Below are 14249 nucleotides of genomic sequence, written 5' to 3' on the forward strand. Positions count from 1 at the left end.
TAATCCACTCTTTGCCTCTCCAGTCTACACCACTTTACTGCACTGTACTATACTCTAATCCACTCTTTGCCTCTCCAGTCTACACCACTTTACTGCACCCTACGATACTCTAATCCACTCTACACCACTTTACTCCACTCTACGATACTCTAATCCACTCTACGCCTCTCCAGTATACACCACTTTACTCCACTCTACGATACTCTAATCCACTCTACGCCTCTCCAGTCTACACCACTTTACTCCACTCTACGATACTCTAATCCACTCTCCGCCTCTCCAGTCTACACCACTGTACTCCACTCTACGATACTCTAATCCACTCTTCGCCTCTCCAGTCTACACCACTTTACTCCACTCTACGATACTCTAATCCACTCTTCGCCTCTCCAGTCTACACCACTTTACTCCACTCTACGTCTCTCCAGTCTACACCACTTTACTCCACCCCACGATACTCTAATCCACTCTTTGCCTCTCCAATCTACACCACTTTACTGCACTCTTCACCTCTCCAGTCTACACCACTTTACTGCACTCTACGATACTCTAACCCACTCTACGCCTCTCCAGTCTACACAACTTTACTGCACTCTTCACCTCTCCAGTCTACACCACTTTACTGCACTCTACGATACTCTAATCCACTTTACTGCACTCTACGATACTCTAATCCACTCTTCGCCTCTCCAGTCTACACCACTTTACTCCACTCTACGCCTCTCCAGTCTACACCACTTTACTGCACTCTACGATACTCTAATCCACTCTTTGTCTCTCCAGTCTACACCACTTTACTCCACTCTACGCCTCTCCAGTCTACACCACTTTACTGCACTCTACGATACTCTAATCCACTCTACGCCTCTCCAGTCTACACCACTTTACTGCATTCTACGATACTCTAATCCACTCTACGCCTCTCCAGTCTACACCACTTTACTGCACCCTTCACCTCTCCAGTCTACACCACTTTACTGCACTCTACGCCTTTCCAGTCTACATCACTTTACTGCATTCTACGATACTCTAATCCACTCTTCGCCTCTCCAGTCTACACCACTTTACTCCACTCTTCACCTCTCCAGTCTACACCACTTTACTGCACTCTACGATACTCTAATCCACTCTTTGCCTCTCCAGTCTACACCACTTTACTCCACTCTTTGCCTCTCCAGTCTACACCACTTTACTGCACTCTACGATACTCTAATCCACTCTACGCCTCTCCAGTCTACACCACTTTACTGCACTCTTCACCTCTCCAGTCTACACCACTTTACTGCACTCTATGCCTTTCCAGTCTACATCACTTTACTGCATTCTACGATACTCTAATCCACTCTTCGCCTCTCCAGTCTACACCACTTTACTCCACTCTACACCTCTCCAGTGTACACCACTTTACTCCACTCTACGATACTCTAATCTACTCTACGCCTCTCCAGTCTACACCACTTTACTGCACTCTACGATACTATAATCCACTCTTCCCCTCTCCAGTCTACACCACTGTACTCCACTCTACGATACCCTAATCCACTCTACGCCTCTCCAGTCTACACCACTTTACTCCACTCTATGATACTCTAATCCACTCTTCGTCTCTCCAGTCTACACCACTTTACTCCACTCTTCGTCTCTCCAGTCTACACCACTTTACTCCACTCTACGATACTCTAATCCACTCGACGCCTCTCCAGTCTACACCACTTTACTGCACTCTTCACCTCTCCAGTCTACACCACTTTACTGCACTCTACGCCTTTCCAGTCTACACCACTTTACTCCACTCTACAATACTCTAATCCACTCTTTGCCTCTCCAGTCTACACCACTTTACTGCACTCTACGATACTCTAATCCACTCTTTGCCTCTCCAGTCTACACCACTTTACTGCACCCTACGATACTCTAATCCACTCTACACCACTTTACTCCACTCTACGATACTCTAATCCACTCTACGCCTCTCCAGTATACACCACTTTACTCCACTCTACGATACTCTAATCCACTCTACGCCTCTCCAGTCTACACCACTTTACTCCACTCTACTATACTCTAATCCACTCTAAGCCTCTCCAGTCTACACCACTTTACTCCACTCTACGATAGTCTAATCCACTCTACGCCTCTCCAGTCTACACCACTTTACTCCACTCTTCACCTCTCCAGTCTACACAACTTTACTGCACTCTACGATACTCTAATCCACTCTTTGCCTTTCCAGTCTACACCACTTTACTCCACTCTACGATACTCTAATCCACTCTACGCCGCTCCAGTCTACACCACTTTACTCCACTCTACACCTCTCCAGTGTACACTACTTTACTCCACTCTACGATACTCTAATCCACTCTACACCTCTCCAGTCTACACCACTTTACTGCACTCTACGATACTCTAATCCACTCTTTGCCTCTCCAGTCTACACCACTTTACTGCACTGTACGATACTCTAATCCACTCTTTGCCTCTCCAGTCTACACCACTTTACTGCACCCTACGATACTCTAATCCACTCTACACCACTTTACTCCACTCTACGATACTCTAATCCACTCTACGCCTCTCCAGTATACACCACTTTACTCCACTCTACGATACTCTAATCCACTCTACGCCTCTCCAGTCTACACCACTTTACTCCACTCTACGATACTCTAATCCACTCTCCGCCTCTCCAGTCTACACCACTGTACTCCACTCTACGATACTCTAATCCACTCTTCGCCTCTCCAGTCTACACCACTTTACTCCACTCTACGATACTCTAATCCACTCTTCGCCTCTCCAGTCTACACCACTTTACTCCACTCTACGTCTCTCCAGTCTACACCACTTTACTCCACCCCACGATACTCTAATCCACTCTTTGCCTCTCCAATCTACACCACTTTACAGCACTCTTCACCTCTCCAGTCTACACCACTTTACTGCACTCTACGATACTCTAACCCACTCTACGCCTCTCCAGTCTACACAACTTTACTGCACTCTTCACCTCTCCAGTCTACACCACTTTACTGCACTCTACGATACTCTAATCCACTTTACTGCACTCTACAATACTCTAATCCACTCTTCGCCTCTCCAGTCTACACCACTTTACTCCACTCTACGCCTCTCCAGTCTACACCACTTTACTGCACTCTACGATACTCTAATCCACTCTTTGTCTCTCCAGTCTACACCACTTTACTCCACTCTACGCCTCTCCAGTCTACACCACTTTACTGCACTCTACGATACTCTAATCCACTCTACGCCTCTCCAGTCTACACCACTTTACTGCATTCTACGATACTCTAATGCACTCTACGCCTCTCCAGTCTACACCACTTTACTGCACCCTTCACCTCTCCAGTCTACACCACTTTACTGCACTCTACGCCTTTCCAGTCTACATCACTTTACTGCATTCTACGATACTCTAATCCACTCTTCGCCTCTCCAGTCTACACCACTTTACTCCACTCTTCACCTCTCCAGTCTACACCACTTTACTGCACTCTACGATACTCTAATCCACTCTTTGCCTCTCCAGTCTACACCACTTTACTCCACTCTTTGCCTCTCCAGTCTACACCACTTTACTGCACTCTACGATACTCTAATCCACTCTACGCCTCTCCAGTCTACACCACTTTACTGCACTCTTCACCTCTCCAGTCTACACCACTTTACTGCACTCTATGCCTTTCCAGTCTACATCACTTTACTGCATTCTACGATACTCTAATCCACTCTTCGCCTCTCCAGTCTACACCACTTTACTCCACTCTACACCTCTCCAGTGTACTCCACTCTACGATACTCTAATCTACTCTACGCCTCTCCAGTCTACACCACTTTACTGCACTCTACGATACTATAATCCACTCTTCCCCTCTCCAGTCTACACCACTGTACTCCACTCTACGATACCCTAATCCACTCTACGCCTCTCCAGTCTACACCACTTTACTCCACTCTATGATACTCTAATCCACTCTTCGTCTCTCCAGTCTACACCACTTTACTCCACTCTTCGTCTCTCCAGTCTACACCACTGTACTCCACTCTACGATACTCTAATCCACTCTACGCCTCTCCAGCCTACACCACTTTACTCCACTCTACGATACTCTAATCCACTCTTCGATTCTCCAGTCTACACCACTTTACTCCACTCTACGATACTCTAATCCACTCTTCACATCTCCAGTCTACACCACTTTACTGCACTCTACGATACTCTAATCCACTCTACGCCTCTCCAGTCTACACCACTTTACTGCACTCTTCGTCTGTCCAGTCTATACCACTTTACTCCACTCTTCGTCTCTCCAGTCTACGCCACTTTACTCCACTGTACACCACTTTACTCCACTCTTCATCTCTCCAGTCTACAACACTTTACTCCAATCTACGATACTCTAATCCACACTACGCCTCTCCAGTCTATACGACTTTACTCCGCTCTTCACCTCTCCAGTCTATGCCACTTTACTCCACTCTACAATACTCTAATCCACTCTACGCCTCTCCAGTCTACATCACTTTACTCCGCTCTTCGCCTCTCCAGTCTACGCCACTTTACTCCACTCTACTCCACTCTACGAAACTGTAATCCACTCTACGCCTCTCCAGTCTACACCACTTTACTCCGCTCTTTGCCTCTCCAGTCTACGCCACTTTACTCCACTCTACACCACTTTATTTCACTCTACGCCTCTCCAGTCTATGCCACTTTACTCCACTCTACGCCTCTCCAGTCTATGCCACTTTACTCCACTCTTTGTCTCTCCAGTCTATACCACTTTACTCCACTCTCCACCTCTCCAGTCTACACCACTTTACTCCACTCTACGGAACTGTAATCCACTCTACGCCTCTCCAATCTACACCACTTTACTCCGCTCTTTGCCTCTCCAGTCTACGCCACTTTACTCCACTCTACACCACTTTACTTCACTCTACGCCTCTCCAGTCTATGCCACTTTACTCCACTCTACTCCACTCTACGCCTCTCCAGTCTACGCCACTTTACTCCACTCTTCGTCTCTCCAGTCTATACCACTTTACTCCACTACCAGTCTACACCACTTTACTCCACTCTTCGCCTCTCCAGTCTACACCACTTTACTCCACTCTATGCCACTTTACTCCACTCTTTGTCTCTCCAGCCTACACCACTTTACTCCAGTCTACTCCACTTTAATCCAGTCTACACCACTTTACTCCAGTCTTCGTCTCTCCAGTCTACACTACTTTACTCCAGTCTATGCCACTTTACTCCAGTCTACACCACTTTACTCCACTGTTCGTCTCTCCAGTCTACGCCACTTTACTCAAGTCTATGCCACTTTACTCCACTCTACACCACTTTACTCCTCTCTTCGCCTCTCCAGTCTACACCACTTTAGTCCACTCTTCGTCTCTCCAGTCTACACCACTTTACTCCAGTCTACGCCACTTTACTCCAGTCTACGTCTCTCCAGTCTACACCACTTTACCCCACTCTTCGCCTCTCCCGTCTATACCACTTTACTCCACTCTACACCACTTTACTCCACTCTTTGTCTCTCCAGTCTACACCACTTTACTCCACTCTACACCACTTTACTCCACTTTTCGTCTCTCCAGTCTACGCCACTTTACTCCACTCTTCTCCTCTCCAGTCTATGCCACTTTACTCCACACCACTTTACTCCAGTCTACGCCACTTTACTCCGCTCAGTGCCGTGCCAGGACTCGAGGCTGTTTCTCCAGTTATAAAGTCGGCAGCTCTGGGCCTGAGGCCACGTCCTCTCCGTGTTAATGTCACATCAGATATTGCGGTTGTACAGTGCCGGATTCGCTTCAAAGCGCTACACTTACAACACTACCACACTCTTTCCTGCCCTCCTGTGGATGTGGGAGGCCCAGAGGCCCACGGTACGTTTCAAGGCGCTGCATTGCATTTGCCCTGGCCCCTCTGCAGGACAGAGTTTAACCGGGCTCCATCGCTATACTCCGCCTAAACCTTAACCCCAGTCCCTCGCCCCTCGTCGTGTGCACACGCCTCAAGGCGCTGCATTAAGGTGACACCTTCTTTGACACTTTCCGTGCAGTGAGTGGGTGTGGCGCGGGAGAGAGCGATAGCTCAGGTCTCGCTTCCAGGCGCTGCATCGCGTTTACACCTCTTCTGATCCCTTCTCGGCAGTGCTTGTGGACCTCTCAGATCTTCAAGGCGCTGCATTACATTAATCCTATACTCACGTTAGTATCTTCCAGCCTCTCTGAAGAAGAACTCGGAACTGCCCGCTTCAAGTCGCTGCATTACCTTAACGGATCTTTCTACTTTTCCATCCACGCACCCGGGGAGAGGGATGTGCGCACCTTCAAGGCGCTACATTGCCTTTTCTCCCCGACCCAGATGCGGATACCTCTCGAGGCGCTGTGTCCCTGTCCCCCTGCGCTCGGAAGGTCAGTGATGTGGACACAGCTCAGCCCGTTTCTAGGCGCTAAATTGCATTTTCTCCCGAATTCAGACACTTCTCGACACGCTGTACCCCGTTCTCCTCTTGCGCTCTGATGCTTAGTGTTCTGGACACAGCTGAGCCCGTTTCTAGGCGCTGCATTGCCTCCACCTCCTCTCCCCCTGCCCCTCTGTCTCCGCCCTCTTAAGGGTGGGAGGCGGATAACCCCCAGACCCGGAGCCCGCTTCTAGGCGCTGCATTGCCTCCACCTTCTCCCTCCCAATCTGTCTCTCCAACCTCTTGGGGGGGGGGGGGGGGAGATGGGTAACCAGAGGTCCGGAACCCTCCCAGAGCCCTCAAGAGCCCGCTTCCAGGCGCTGGGAAGCCTCCACCTTTCCCTCTATGTCTCCACCCTCTTGGGGGTTGGAGGCGGGTAACCCCGGAGCCCGCTTCAAGGCGCTGCATCCACCTCCGTCTCTACACCCTCATGGGGGTGGGAGGCGGGTTACCCCAGAGCCCCAAGAAGCCCGCTTCTAGGCGCTGCATTGCTCCACCTCCTCTCCTCCTCCGTCTCTCCACCCTCTTGGAGGGTGGGGGGGAGGCCGGTAACCCAAGGTTCGGAACCCTCAAGGGCCCGCTTCTAGGCGCTGCATTGCTCCACCTCCTCTCCCCCTGCCCCTCTGTGTCTCCACCCTCTTGGGGGTGGGAGGCGGATAACCCCTAGACCCGGAGCCCGCTTCTAGGCGCTGCATTGCCTCCAACTTCTCTCCCCCTCTGTCTCTCCACCCTCTTGGGGCGTGGGAGATAGGTAACCAGAGGTCCGAAACCCTCCCAGAGCCCGCTTCTAGGCGCTGTAAAGCCTCCACCTCTCCCTCTATGTCTCCACCCTCTTGGGGGTTGGAGGCGGGTAACCCCGGAGCCCGCTTCTAGGCGCTGCCTCAACCTCCGTCTTTCCACCCTTTGGGGGTGGGAGGCGGGTAACTCCAGAGCCCTCAGGAGCCCGCTTCTAGGCGCTGCATTGCTCCACATCCTCTCCACTCTCTTGGGGGTGGGAGGCGGGCAACCCCAGAGCCCTCAGGAGCCCGCTTCTAGGCGCTGCATTGCTCCACCTCCTCTCCCTCTGTGTCTCCACCTTCTTGGGGGTGGGAGGCGGGTAACCCAGGCCCTGAGCCCTCCCAGAGCCCCCAGGAGCCCGCAGGGTTGGCCCGGGTCCAGGCACACCAGTGCCTTACAATGGCGGCTTGTAGCAGCATGAATGTGACTTTTGACAGCCCCCCCCCCCCCCCCCCCCTCTTCCTCGCCCCACCTGAAAAATGAAAACAGGAAAAATATGAAGGAAATAGTCCGCTGTATAAGAGCTGGGGAGGCGGCGGACGCACACTCCTGTCCGGAGCTCCAGCGCCATGAAGTCCCCGCGCAGCGCTGTCCTGCCACTCCTGCTCCTCCAGGCGCTACTGGGGCCCGCGGCCGCCGCGCCTCTGGAGGCGCATCCCGCACAGCACGGGGTAAGTCTGGCCCTGCCCTTCCTCCAGGGGGCCCACCTGGTGAGACTGACCCTGCCCTACCTCCAGAGGTACCCCCTGGTGAGACTGCTCCTGCCCCAGCCCTTCAGAGGTACCCCCTGGTGAGACTGACCCTGCCCCAGCCCTTCAGTGGTACCCCCTGGTGAGACTGACTCTGGCCCAGCCCTTCAGAGGTACCCCCTGGTGAGACTGACTCTGCCCCAGCCCTTCAGAGGGACCCCCTGGTGAGACCTACTCTGCCCCAGCCCTTCAGAGGGACCCCCTGGTGAGACCTACTCTGGCCCAGCCCTTCAGAGGGCGGGTCTGGTGAGACTGACTCTATCCCAGCCCTTCAGAGGAGGGGTCTGGTGAGACTGACTCTGCCCCGGCCCTGCCCCCCCCTCTCCTCCCCTCAGAGGACTGGTCTGGTGAGACTGACTCTATCCCAGCCCTTCAGAGGACGGGTCTGATCAGACTGACTCTGCCCCGGCACTGACCCCCCCCCCCCTCTCCTCCCCTCAGAGGACTGGTCTGGTGAGACTGACTCTGTCCCAGCCCTTCAGAGGACGGGTCTGATGAGACTGACTCTGGCCTAGCCCTTCAGAGGGACATCCTGGTGAGACTGACAGCCCTAGGAAGAAGATTATGCCCTCTTCTACCCATGGCATCAGTAAGTGCCCTCTTCTTGTGACATCAGTAAGTGCCCTCTTCTGCATGTGGCATCAGTAAATGCCCTCTTTTGCTAGTGGCATCAGTAAATGCCCTCTTCTGCCCTTGGCATCAGTAAATGTTCTCTTCTTTAAGTGAAATCAGTAAATACCCTCTTCTGTCCGTGACATCAGTAAATACCCTCTCCTTCCCGTGGCATCAGTAAATGCCCACTTGTGCCAGTGGCAGCAGTAAATGCCCTCAATTGCCAGTGGCCTCAGTAAAAGTCCACATGTGCCTGTGGTGTCAGTAAATATTATTTTCTGCCCATGGCATCAGTGTTGGAAATGGCCCTTTCTGCAGGGTTATCCCCAAACTTTTTGCCTTTCTCCTCTTATTTTTCTGACCCTCTTTTTGTTGGCTTTAGGATTCGGGGCACTTTACCACTGCTAATCAGTGCTAAAGTGCATGTGCTCTCTCCCCTAAAACTTGGTATAATTGGCTCACACTTGTTTGTCTTATTTAATTTACCTGTAAGTCCCTTGTAAAGTGGTATACCATATACCAAATGCCTGTATATTAAATGCTACTAGTGGGCCTGCAGTGCAGATTGTGCCACCCACAGAAGTGGCCTTTCAAACCTGTCTCAGGCCTGCTAGCACAGGGCCTGCGTGTGTAGTTTACTGCCAAAGTGACTTGCCATTTCAAATTACTTGCTCAGGCCTAAACTCCCCTTTTACTACACCTAAGTCGCCCCTAAGATAGGCCCTAGATAGCCCTACGGGCAGTGTGCCTTGTATGTAAAAAGTAGGACATATATTTTATGTGCTACATGTCCTAGTAGTGACAGCCTATTTAGTTTTTTCACTGCTGTGAGTGCTGCTCCTCTCATAGGTTTGCATTGTGAATTTCCTTGTATATATTTTAAGCGGTAATTTCTGATCTGAAAGGAGTAGTGTAGGGCGTGTTTGGTATGTTTGGAATGGTAGTGCTTACTGGTGTAGGTGGATTCTAGGTTAGTATTGTAGAAATGCAACTTTTAGAAAGTGGCCATTTCTCTGTGCTTACAACTCTGGTGCTTGCAGCCTGACTTAGCTGGGCTTTGTGCACACTCCTCAGGCAGCCATCCATCAGTGAGGGTTAGGTGTGACAGGGTTATATCTTCATTCATCTACATACTGATGGTCTTCCTGGGCTGGGAGAGAGGGAAGGTCATTCCCACTTTACACTTGAATAGGATGTGTTCAGCCCTCACACAAAGGGCTTGTTAACCCCCTACTGATGTCTGGAGCCAGGGCATGGGGGAAGGGAAATTCTTGGAACTGGCCAGATCTGGCTGGAACCTTCTCCCACCTTCTAGAAGCTGTGCATTTTGAGTATAAGTAGAGGGGCTGTGACCCCATATTTTTGAAGTAGTTTTGGAACTGGGACTGAACCTCTGCCAGAAGGACTGCTGGGTGGCACAAAGGACCCATCTGGACTGCTCTCCTTTTGTTGCCCTACTGCCTGCTGGGTGGCACAAAGGACCCATCTGGATTGCTTTTCCACTTTACTTGTTGCCCTGCGGCTAGCCGCCCCTTGACCTTGGGTCTCCAGACCCTGTGGGACTGCGACATGCTTCATTGTGCTGGCCTGCCTGACCCGTTCATGCCACTCAAGTGCCTGCCAAGGAGCCCAGCATGTGGGGCCGCGCTGTTTCCAGCTCCGTGGCCTCTTCTACACTCAGTGCAGGGGGAGCGCTGTATGCTCCTCTGAGTGCACGAGGAGCATCTTCATTATTTACCCTAGCACCCGGTGGGCGCTTCTTTCTGTATTTCTCCTCTGCTGAGTGCATGCTGAGCCCTTTATTCGCCTCCTAGGGCGTGAAGAGTGTTTCCTGTTATTTACGGTGGCGCCTGGCGAGCACTTCACGTTCCCCGGTATCTCCAGAGGAGTCTAGTGCACGGTCAGCGTTCCCTTGATCTTTGCTGCCCAAAGCGCGGCGGCGCACGCTGAAACACTTTTGGGCCTGATCTGCGCAGGTTGCGTGATACCTGTCCAGCGCGTCAGTGCGCTGGCTTCTCCCTCAGAGGCCACCAACCAAACCTTGTCAATCCAAGAGCGCGGTGCAAAGGAAGATTACCACATTACCCAAAGTAGGCCCTGGGGTCCTCTCCCCCCCAGACTCTCTTAGGAGTACCTTAGCCCCGCTGGAGGGGGCAAGGGTCCCTGGAGCTAGGTGGGCTCAGTACTATTGGTGCGCCAATCGTGACCCTTGTTGGTTTGTGGACTTTGGAGGGTAATTGGTGTCTGCCTCCTAACTACACTGCGGCCTTTTTCTGATGATGTGTGCTTACCCTGACAGGATAACAGTCTACTGTTCAGTATCTGCACAGGAGGCAGAGTGTTCATCATTTACGCCAGTTTTTGGTCTACGACGTATGCCACTAGAGCAATATATAGTTATACCTTCTGCCTGGAGTCTCTTTTGTGGTGCATTTATTGTGTCACTGATGTGAGTGTGTTGCACAAATGCTTTACACATGACCCCTGGGATTAAGCCTGACTGCTCTGTGCCAAGATACCAGGGGGTGAGCGCAGGTTATCTTTGGTGTGTAACTTACTCGCCCTGACTAGAGTGGTGGGTTCTGCCTGGCTTAGGTGCATACCCTGCCCAACCAGAAACCTAATTTCTAACAAACAGTAAATGCCCTCTTCTGCCTGGGCCTTCTATAAATAAATGCCCTCTCCTTCCCGTGGCATCAGTAAATGCCTTCTACTTCACTTGGCATCAGTAAATGCCAACTTGTGCCTGTGACAACAGTAAATATTCTCTTCTGCCTGTGGCATCAGTGAATGCCCTCTTCTGCCATTGGCATGAGTAAATGCCCACTTGTGGCAGCAGTAAATGCCCTCTTCCGCCATTAGCATCAGTAAATGCCCACTTGTGCTTGCAGCAGTAAATGCCCTGTTCTGCACGTGGCATCAGTAAATGCCTTATTCTGTCTGTGGAATCAGTGAATATGCGCTTGTGCCCAAGGCATGAGTAAAATGCCCACTTGTGCCTGTGGCATCAGTAAATACCGTATTCTGCCTGAGGAATCAGTGAATACCCTCTTGTGCCCTTGGCATGAGTAAATACCCACTTGTGCCTGTGGCAGCAGTAAATGCCCTCTTCTGCCAGCGGCATTAGCAAATGCCCACTTGTGCCAGCCGGCAGTAAATGCTCTCTTCTGCCCGTGGACTCAGTACATACCCTCCTGTGCCCTTAGCATGAGTAAATGCCCACTTGGGCCTGTGGCATCAGTAAATGCCCTCTTGTACCCGTGGTATCAGTAAATACCCTCTACTGCCCGTGGCATCAGTAATTCCCCTCTTTACCCTGAGCTCAGCCCGAGGAGATGTGCCACGATGTATGTTACCCACTGGGGGAGTGGGGACGAGTTGTTGTAGCCGCCCTGCTGCGGGTATTCCTTTGCCAACCGCAGACGTGCTATAGCACTGGAGAGGGTCCCAATAGAACGAGGCGCTGCAGGGGTCGATGGGCACAGCGGGGTCGATGGGCACAGCTGGGTCCACGCGCTAGGACCCAGATATCCCTAGTCCACGCCGCCCACCCAACATGACACCAGAAGGCGTGACTGGCGGAGGATCCTTCTGAGGGAGTCACTGCCTTCTAGGCGCTATGTGATCTGTTTGTGCCGCTGACGACAGAGCCTGTGGCGGACCCTGTGACGAGGAGGTAAAAGGAGGGGGCCCTGTCTACCCAGAAATGTTAAGCAAAACAGTGTATTTGTGGATGATTTTATAGCGCTCTATAACACATAAAGGTGGAGTCAAGGCGCTGCCCTGCGGCTGGAGTGATAAACAAGGGGCACCAGGAGAGAGTACAGAGTGGACCGGACACAGGGAAGGCAGAGGAAAGAAAACTGCCAAGAAAATGCAAGGAATGTTGGCAGTCGATCCAAGGATGCTCTGCAGCTGCTGGGGATGGGGGCCACCTGGGTATCCGACCCTAATCTGCCAAGAACCAGTGAGGGGGGGTCCCATCCACTGGCCAAGAATGTGGAGGAGAAGCAGCAGGGGGTCTTTGGTCATTACAAGTCCCATCCGGCGGTGTGAACTCTGCCACCCCTCTCCGTGCAGGGCGCACCGTGTGATCTTGTACCTCTCTCGACTGTGCACTGGCACCGGAAGCTGATGGGGGGCGCTGCGCCTGCTGGTGGTGAATAAGAGCTGTGGCCTCGGCTGGAGTGGGCCTACCAGCAGCAGGGGACTGCAGGGGTGCAGGGTCGTTCCCAGCTCCCCCTTGGCAAGGAGGTCAGTGCCGGACCGGCCTAGAGGGCAGTCAGCCATGCAGAAGGCTGGTCTGACAGATCAGTGCCGGGTCCTTTGGGGGTCTCTGTATGGCCTGATGGGCTGTATCTTTAGGTCCAGCCAGCAGGCAGCGCGCATGCGCTGTCACTATGGCACATCACTGGTGTCTAAAAAAAACTTTAAACAAGCATTGACAAAACCAATAGGTCTCGCCTATGCAAGGGCTACTGGCTTTGCCAGTGTGTTTTAGCCGGGTTATACACCAGTGTGGCTGCTGTTCAGCCTTGCCAAAAGGTAGTGGCGTAGAGGAGAGTGGAGGAGAGTGCTGTAGACTGGAGTGGCATAGAATAGTCGGACTGGGAACAAAAATAGGCCTGGGCACTCCACAAAAAAGTGGCCTACGTTTGCGGATCACAGCCTTCCACAAACCATTGCTTTGGCTAATTTTAGGAGAACTTTGTGGTAAATAAAAGATGTGTTAGCTTGTAGGGCCAGTAACATTGGAAGGGACTGAAAACGTCATTATTTAACGCATTTCACATTTATCACGAACCTCCCTTCGCCTGTGCTCACCCTTAGACTCCTGAGTTATCTCCCTGCTCTTAGACGTTAAGGTTCCTATGCATTCTTCGGGTTCTCATTGCACTCGGATTTACAGATCCTGAAGGATCATGTTCACCCTTAGGTCTGACTTCTGTTCATTCTCTATGACCTGGCTGCCCGCTCACCCTAAGACACTCAGAGCCTCATTTACAAGAATCTGACGTATCGTCATCGATGCGTCAGATTTCTGCGGCCTGCCGCACATCCCCTAACAACGCCATGGATGCACTGTATTGGCAATCCATTTCACACTTAGTTTCCCTCCAGTGGCCCTTCTCAGCTTAGAACCTTGAGCGTCCAGTGAATACTCGGGTTTCCAAGGCTTCCTCCTCAATCTTGGTTGCCGGAGGCTTTCGCTAACCCTCAGTTCCAAGAAGGTCCTGCTTATCCGCTTAACACCCTGCACTCTAAGATCTTGACTGAAATGAATTATGGTCGCCAGCAGAAAGAGGGTTGATGGTTCCATGCAGTGCTTAATTTGGAAATATAAACGTGCTGGTACCCAAAGCCCTACTCTCAAACATGCAGCTGCTGCATTTAAATGTGCGAGCACGGAATACTGAGGCAGCGTAATCCTGAAGCTATCTCGGGCCTCTTCAATCCATTTACAGCTGCTCCCTGCCCCTTCAGCTCACTCTTGCAGCTTTTTGCTTTCTACCTTTGTGACGCTTTTTCGTTTTTCTCTTCCTCCGTCTTTCCCGTATGTGTCTTTTGCTCGCAGCAAATGCTTGAGGCAGAAGAATAAGCGCCG

At 51.6% G+C, this 14249-nt stretch overlaps 1 protein-coding gene across 3 annotated transcripts in view; it reads left to right on the plus strand.

Annotated features, from left to right (window-relative positions):
• Positions 1-14249, plus strand: part of ITIH6 (inter-alpha-trypsin inhibitor heavy chain family member 6) — a 160020-nt gene that overhangs the window by 42871 nt on the left and 102900 nt on the right. Inside the window, exon 1 of one of the 3 annotated variants that reach the window (XM_069209356.1) lies at positions 7740-7954. The exons of the other annotated variants lie outside the window; for them this stretch is intronic. Coding sequence (XP_069065457.1) covers positions 7853-7954 — 102 coding nt within the window. The 5' untranslated portion in view covers positions 7740-7852. Of the gene's footprint in view, positions 1-7739; positions 7955-14249 lie in introns of those variants that run through there. 3 annotated transcript variants of the gene reach the window in all.

Source organism: Pleurodeles waltl, chromosome 10 (genome assembly GCF_031143425.1).
Source record: "Pleurodeles waltl isolate 20211129_DDA chromosome 10, aPleWal1.hap1.20221129, whole genome shotgun sequence".
NCBI classification, from domain to species: domain Eukaryota; kingdom Metazoa; phylum Chordata; class Amphibia; order Caudata; family Salamandridae; genus Pleurodeles; species Pleurodeles waltl.